Below are 8451 nucleotides of genomic sequence, written 5' to 3'. Positions count from 1 at the left end.
TTAATGGGCGTGCGGCAGGTTTTTAACAGAGAACGCCATGAGTTCGTCGGCGATACGTGCAGCGCGCTATGACTAAGTTAAACTATCGTTGGGCATAGGTTGTGAACGCCGACAACAAGCTAAGCATTTGTTGGTATAAGTTATCTATAACACAACGAAACATTCTGTGCCCGTGACTAATACGTAATGCAGACGACCAACACGTTCTGAATACGACCAAAACTTTAAAAAAAACCTCAAAACTTCAGCGTACGCCAACGTTTTTCGTGCATTTTTATACGTTGCAATTCCTGGCTAAAACGTCAAGGTGTGACTGGGCCTTAAGCGAGACCGAATTTCTCTCCCTCCTTAATGAACTGCTGGGTACTCTTGTCTCGTTTTAATAGTTAAGTAAGGCAAAGTGAAGTAAGGCAAAGCTCTGTTTTTCTAACAATGCCTGATGAATTCTTCATTTGCTTGTGATTATTACAGGGTGTGCGCTGTATACAATTGCACCGAGTTTGAAATGTCCCCAGTGTCTACCACGTCTCCGGTGTCCCCCTCACCCCCCAAAACAAAAATACACATACACACATATACATACAAAAATACACACATACATACACACAAAAACACATACATACACATATATAAATGCAAAAAATACACACATATATACATACATACAAACATACACACATATACACACATACATACAAAAATATACACGTACACACATTTTCATCCAAAAAAGAGGAGGGGAGAGGGGGAAGAGACAGGGGGGAGAGACAGTGGGGGCGGGGAGAGACAGTGGGGCGGGAGAGACAGTGGGGCGGGGAGAGACAGTGGGGCGGGGAGAGACAGTGGGGCGGGGAGAGACAGTGGGGCGGGGAGAGACAGTGGGGCGGGGAGAGACAGTGGGGGCGGGGAGACAGACAGTGCGAGAGACAGACAGTGCGAGAGACAGACAGTGCGAGAGACAGACAGTGCGAGAGACAGACAGTGCGAGAGACAGACAGTGCGAGAGACAGACAGGGCGAGAGACAGACAGTGGGGGCGAGAGACAGTGGGGCGAGAGACAGTGGGGGAAGGAGAGGGGGAGAGAGAGGGGAGAGAGAGGGGGAAATAGAGGGGGAGAGAGAGGGGGAGGAGAGGGGAGAGAGAGGGGGAGAGAGAGGGGGAGAAGAGGGGGAGAAGAGGGGGGAGAAGAGAGGGGGAGAGAGAGAAGTTGGAGTGGGAGGGGGGGCAGTGAGTGAAGGAAGGGGAGAGGGAGGAGCGGCAGGGGGGATTCCGGCAAATGAGACGCCCAGTTTAATGTCCATCCGAGAGACGTCACAAACAATGATGAATCACTCTGCCTGTGAAACACCGGGATGACAGTTAATAGCTGGGTCAGGATTCGAACCCAAGCGAGACAGCATGGAGCGAATATGCGTACCTCTCGGCGATATTGCCATGATATGGCGATTCATTGCTTTGAAACAACGAAACATTTTTCACTCATTGTAATCATCTAATTTATTTTGCCTTCTTAACACAGATGTCCCCAAGGAGAAGAACACCACCGTTTTGCCATGGAAGCTTGCAGAGATCGAAGCTTGAAGAGCGCTTAAATCAAGCACTCAAACAAAACGGTTGAAGAAACTTTTAAAAACGAAACATTAAATTTTTAGTTCACCTGGAACGTCGTTCTGGGAAGCTGATGGGATGGTGTGTTGTCCGTCCGTCCACAAATACTTGCAACTTTTTCTCTGAAACTACACAAACGGTTTTGATGAAACTTTACCACAACTTTCATCACCCTGTATATACCAGTTTGCTCATGGCAGTAAAAAAAATAAAAAAACAATAATAAATAAAAAATCGTGCCCTCAGTCGGTTTACAGGGGTTGCCGCCCAAAATATTGTTACATTTGTGGGGCAGATGGAAGAATTTCATATAGAAGTAAAGATTGAATAGAGTTGCTTGGTCCATGGACGTGTAGGAGACATCTCGATGTAAAGCAAGTAGGGAAACTGTGAGCTTAAGTGTTACTTGTCACCACATGGTGTGTGGTGCGTGTTAATTAGAAAGGGATTAAGGATAATTCCCCCAGAACGTAATCGCCCCTCTGTAACGTTTCCCTATGTTTTTGTCTCGCAAACCAGCAATGATAGAATTATGTTTTTGTTTGATACATTTTGATGTTTGATATGTATAGAATGATAGAATGATAGAATGGCAACGGCCATTGCAGCCGAGCTGCATGATCAGGTCGGAAGAAGCCCCACGTCCAAGGGGGAAAGTGGGTGAAATTACACCCCTGAGGCTGATGATTGATGGGCGTGGCGTGAGAAGGGAGGAAGAGGAAGAAGATTTGAGGAGGCAGCAGATCAGATAGGACGGGGAAGGAGCTCGTAGCGAAAAATGAACGCACGAGTGTGGGGTGAGGGTTGAACCAGTAGTCGAAGGAGGAACGTGGTGACACGGAGGATCTCACTTTGCTCTCCTCTCAGCATGAGGATCACGCAGCCTTTGTCATGCTGTGTGAATTTACGGCATGCTGGGCAAAACGCCAACTGTTGACTGTTCGGCTGAGCTGTGAAGAGTGTGCGTTTCTGTGGAGAGAAAAAGAGGTGCCTTGTGGCCTGATCACAGGAACTCAGAAATCGTCTCGTTGTGTGGGCCAATCGTTGTGAACAAACCGGGTGCGGGAGAGGAACGGTCGGCATATTCGCCGGAATAAGCTACACCATGGTCTGTGAGCCCCGACAGAGTGCCGTCTCCGAATTACCCCCTGTACGTCTTCCCACCCAGAGGACGATGGCGCCATTTTGAGTGCATTTTCCAGTGCAATGACGAAGCGGTTTTGGTGACCTTCAAGCTTGAGAAGCCCATCCTTGGGCACAAAGCGAAGTGCCAGGATAAAGGAATGATTTCTCTCTTATTGTTATATTCCCTTGTCTGTATTTAAGTCTGTGTGGAGGCGCCTCAATTGGATTTTGATTGAGTTGACCTCACGTTTTTCTTTCATCATAATATAATGGGTGTAAACCTGGAACTTCTAACACACTTTTCTCCGAACATATTCTGTTCATACTTCCAAAATCTTCACATTATGTGTTCCATGTATTTACGCAGGTGATAGCGGATTCAAAAAATGGAATATAGATATAATTTTCAAAGAGGGAATCAATGACGTCAGAATCAGCAGCGTTTGGCGGCAAACTGACAGCCGGGTCCCAGACGACGTGCTTTACTTCACTAAGTCCACGAGTTCAGGACGTTTGTTCAACTCAGCATTTACGACTTTTATCCTGCCATGTTGTTAACTTGTTGATAGAGGAAATATCGAAACGATGAGTCTGTCAAATCGTTCGTGTTACTCATCCGGCACTACGCGTCAAGGCCAACCCCCCTCAGAGATCCACTTCTTGACGGATAAGCAGGGTGGCAGCTGCAGTTCGAGTCACATACCTCAAAGGATGCCCATGTTGTTATCTCTTTAAAAATGGTACGTGCTGTTGAAACGTGCTGTTTTAACGTACCCTATTTCGTTCAATCCTGTACTAATGCCGGCAGATGGGACCATTCCCCCCCCCCCCCCCGCTTCGCTTCAAGTCCCACTAACAAATGCAAGTACATAACACCTCCTTTCCCTCTCCACTTCACCCTCCCTGCTCCACCATCCTTTACCTCCCGGAGTGTATAGCGACGGGTGGTGAAGCGTCACTCTTCCCCCTCCACCCCCGCTTTTCCTCGCCCCCCTCCTTCTCCTAGTATTCCCGTCAGTGAAGCGACGGATTGTATTTGCTTGTATTAAATATTTTTAAGCGGAATGTGTTGTAGATTTTTGCATCCATTCAAAGAAATCTTATCAGAAATGAACCAGAATGTTGTACAGTTCAAATTCACCTTAACCTCCCCTTTTGGAAACACGTAAACTAGACCTCTCCAGAAACGACTGAGAAAAGGCAGCACAGGAATGGAAAGGCCTTCACCAATTTTATTTCTCAATGCAACAGGACACACAATGCTTGCAAAATATCGTTTATGGTGACACTTTCCTGTTAGCAAAAACAGATCAGAGCAATGAAGCTCAACGGTGTAATCACAAAGGAGTGAATTAAACGAGCAAAGTAAATCAAACCTCATTGGTAACTTCGAAAAAAATGGTGTCAAAGCGAGTGGAAAGAAACTTATATTCTTAAAAAATCACACCTTGTACTTGTGCAAAGGTAACACCAGGCTTGTGGTGCGGGTCAACATGAATAGAAAACAAAAATGGAGCCTGTTGGATGTCACGAACACATTCATTCGCACATCCATCGAAAGCACATTCAGCATTGCATCCGTCCCCATTAAATATTCCATTAAACATTAGGTTTACACTCTTATAATATCTGAAGTATGTACAAGCCACTGCAAGATTCGAGTTTAGACAAAGGTAAGGGACAATGACAAGGCCCAGGGTGATGGCCCAAAGAAGCTCTTACAATATGGTATTTAAAAAGAAAAACAAAACAACATAACTTACCCCAGCAAGACCGGAAGGATCACTTTGTGGAATAACAATTTGCTCCTTAACAAATTGTACCCACAAACCCTCCCAAGGTGTTTACAAATTACCAGGGGAAGGACAGGACTGTACAATCAAGGTTTCTGCAGAAATATATTGGTCAATCCGATCACTTAACTACTTACGTTAGTTCACTCGGAATTCGTGCTGCAGCTACCGAAGGAAGCAGTTCGCTTTTTGCCAAAGTACAAACAGAACTAGACTTCAAGTTATGTTTTTCACAAAGTGTATAAAATGTGAAGACAAATAACGAGGGCACACATGTAGATGCAGATTTAGCCGAGCATCAAATGGAAGTAACCCTACGCACACATCGATCGCAAATGGCCGACAATTCGATGCAAACAGAACATTTTCAACGTACCATGACCTGAAAAGAGGAAACACATGGTCAATGCCCAAAGGTCCAATTCCATCACCCAGGGCACTGAGAACATACCTTGAAAACCAATTTCCTTCAATTTAAAAGGTCATGATATTGGGTGGGAAAAGGGGGGGTGGGGGGGGACCTCAACATCCCCCATGTCAGCCTTGTACTCAGAAGTGTGTGGACAAGCAACCAATGTTGATGGGACTGGGTGTTCACAAGGCCTCCTAAAGTTTGGCAAAGCGAGCCAAATGTAATAACTATTACCAAAGCAGGAAATGGACGATGTTCCAACACACAACCGCAAAAGGCTCATGTTAACAAGGTGAGACAAGTGCGAATACATCCTCAATTTGTTTGTTCAGAGTTTCAATCTAGACCATTTATTCAAGAAGCAATAGAATGTTGTACAGCTTCGAAGAACAAAAGATTAAATAATAAAAAGAAACAAACAAAAAAAGCACAGCTTTCCAACGATGTATCGAATGAGACGGACAGACATCAAAAGAGGGAGTACATTGTATATTTCAACGGAGTAAACACGCAACAAGGAAAGGTTTGGAACGTACAGGTGCTCAGTCTTGTACCACTCCCCAGAATCAACAAGTACGTTTTCATTTACTTTGGCTAATGCAGAATAAACAAAGCAAATAACAAAGTTCCAAACGTGTCGATTTTTAAAGGTCAAGCTTCTGACTGTACCGCAACACTATGCCCATCACCAGCACCCTCTGCGATGAACGTCAATAAGCTGTGTTCAGATGTTGAAAGCTCCATCTCCAGGAGCCCCATCCACGTACAAAATGACAGGATGTATGGCTACAAATGGCAGTCAATGAAGTGGTAAAGATGATAGAGCGTGTGGTCCCAGTTACGCTTTACAGGTACGATTAACCGAGCGAGTCTGAGATGACATCGAACAGTCCAAGCCTCAGGAAGAGTGGCTAATTGTTGCTTTCTTCAGCAAAACCCTCCATGTTGTATATATGGAAATTCAATTTTCTTGAGGAACCAGGAAAAATAATCATAATAATAATAATAATAATTCCTCACACCTTCCCACAACCACCCAAGTTACCAGGAATCATGTGCAAGTTGGATTGCAAAACATCCCCTTTGCTCCGTCACCCAATTTAGTTTTGTACGCAAGGAAACGAAGAGGCAACACATTCAAACTGTGAAGCGACGACGACACATCGGACACATGTCACGGACGCTTCTGGAATGCTTAAACTCATGAGGACAAAGCTCGGCTTGTTAGGAACATTTTAATCACGTGACATGAAAAAAAAAGAAAGAAAAGCAAACAAAAGTGAGCACAAAGAATATCCGACGGTTGTTGTTGACGTCATAAACAAATGCCACGCACGGATTAATTCATCATCTTCCGTACGCAGGCCTTCATAAAGCCCCGAGAGTGACTAGTAGAGACAAACTCGTACAAAACATGGTCTACCTGTGAGAGAAGGTGAAACAAAGCATCAAACTTTTTCACTGGAAAATTAAAACGTACAGGTCGAGAGAAAAACAAAAACAAATAAAAATTAAAATAAAAACACTAATTTGGAAAAAGGTGCCATTGGATAACAGCAGTGGCACGTGAGATTGATAACAATCATCAAGGCTCAAATCACAGGAAATGTGAAACAAATGAAACCGAGACTTCATGAGAAGAAATCGAGCAAAGAAAGGGGTGTGTGTGTGTGTGTGTGTGTGTGTGTGTGTGTGTGTGTGTGTGTGTGTGTGTGTGTGTGTGTGTGTGTGTGTGTGTGTGTGTGTGTGTGTGTGTGTGTGTGTGTGTGTGTGTGTGTGTGTGTGTGTGTGTGTGTGTGAGAGAGAGAGAGAGAGAGAGAGAGTGAGAGAGAGTGAGAGTGAGAGTGAGAGTGAGAGTGAGAGTGAGAGTGAGAGTGAGAGTGAGAGTGAGAGTGAGAGTGAGAGTGAGAGAAACCAATTCCCATTACACATGTGGACAGGTACGTACAATAAACACCTAGCTGACTACCTGCAACGAGATTCAGCATTGTAGATGTTGAGAATACAAAACCTGTCAAAGCAACAATGAACGATGAGATGGAGAAAAGGAAGAAGAGAATGGGAAGAGCCAAAGCCTGTCCATCAATATCAGTGTCACAAGATGGACAACATGACATCAGTTGGTGTGTCTGACAGCTTGAATTAAGGGAACGGCAGGATTTGAAGGTCGCAACATGGTGCAGTTGGCCATTCACGGCTCCTCGAGCCACGAAGGCTTGTCGGTGCCGGGTGTCTTGAGGTTGATGTTGAACTGCTTGAGGGTCTGCTCCAGCTGTTGCTGGTTGCCAGCAAAGTAGGCCGAAACAGCATTGTGAAAGAGAAGCAACTGTTTGTGCATCACCTTGACCTGCATGAAGAATCACGCGTGAGATTTCCCCATGTACAAGTGACGAGGGAAACATGCATGTGCAGCGTTTAAATGAGCGTTAACACAACGTAACCAACAGGAAAAGTTCACACCATATCGTCCGGAATGAAATCCCAATCAATCAAATCCCAGGCATTCCATGTTCAAGAGAAATGGTGAAGAGGAAGAGTAAAAGCAAAGTGTCACAGAGGCACACAAGCATCCACGATGCACATACAGTACCAATCACGGTGTAAACAAAACACGCTGTATCCATGGCAACAGAATTATGGTTGCCAAGGCTTGGAGGGAGAATTGGAAGTCAGAGTGACAAGGTGGCTTGTCGCCAGAATTAAAATAAATAAGAATAATAATAACTCGAGCACTTACCTGTCACCAGGTGCAACAGCTTTATACAGAATAATAAAGCAGTGTCTGTATAACGTCACATCCAGACAATCCAAAACCCCCCAAATCTCATATCACACACACTCAGAGAAGAGTGAAACACTCACGATCCAATATCACTCACCCAATCAGCGCACTCACAATCCAATATCATTCACTGAGTCACATCACTCACTATCCAAGATCACCCACTGAGTCAGCACTCACTATCCAAGATCATTCACTGAGTCACAGCACTCACTATCCAAGATCACCCACCGAGTCACAGCACTCACTATCCAAGATCATTCACTGAGTCACAGCACTCACTATCCAATATCATTCACCGAGTCACAGCACTCACTATCCAATATCATTGACCGAGTCACAGCACTCACTATCCAATATCATTCACCGAGTCAGGGCACTCACTATCCAATATCATTCACCGAGTCAGAGCACTCACTATCCAATATCATTCACCGAGTCAGAGCACTCACTATCCAATATCATTCACCGAGTCACAGCACTCACTATCCAATATCATTCACTGAATCACAGCACTCACTATCCAATATCATTCACCGAGTCACAGCACTCACTATCCAATATCATTCACCGAGTCACAGCACTCACTATCCAATATCATTCACTGAGTCACAGCACTCACTATCCAATATCATTCACCGAGTCACAGCACTCACTATCCAATATCATTCACCGAGTCAGAGCACTCACTATCCAATATCATTCACCGAGTCACAGCACTCACTATCCAA

The 8451-nt window shown here is 44.8% G+C and overlaps 1 protein-coding gene across 1 annotated transcript in view; it reads right to left on the bottom strand.

Annotated features, from left to right (window-relative positions):
• Positions 1-3947: 3947 nt before the first annotated feature.
• Positions 3948-8451, bottom strand: part of ARFIP1 (ARF interacting protein 1) — a 125616-nt gene continuing 121112 nt past the window's right edge. The window contains 2 exon segments of the mRNA XM_085864158.1: positions 3948-7128; positions 7131-7237. Coding sequence (XP_085720284.1) covers positions 7055-7128; positions 7131-7237 — 181 coding nt within the window. The 3' untranslated portion in view covers positions 3948-7054.

The sequence above is a fragment of the Eptatretus burgeri genome, chromosome 18, assembly GCF_056783735.1.
Source record: "Eptatretus burgeri isolate ZD-2024b chromosome 18, Ebu_testis_v1, whole genome shotgun sequence".
Lineage (NCBI taxonomy): Eukaryota > Metazoa > Chordata > Myxini > Myxiniformes > Myxinidae > Eptatretus > Eptatretus burgeri.
The sequence above is the reverse complement of the archived record's forward strand: the minus strand, read 5'-3'. Positions and strand labels throughout refer to the sequence as shown.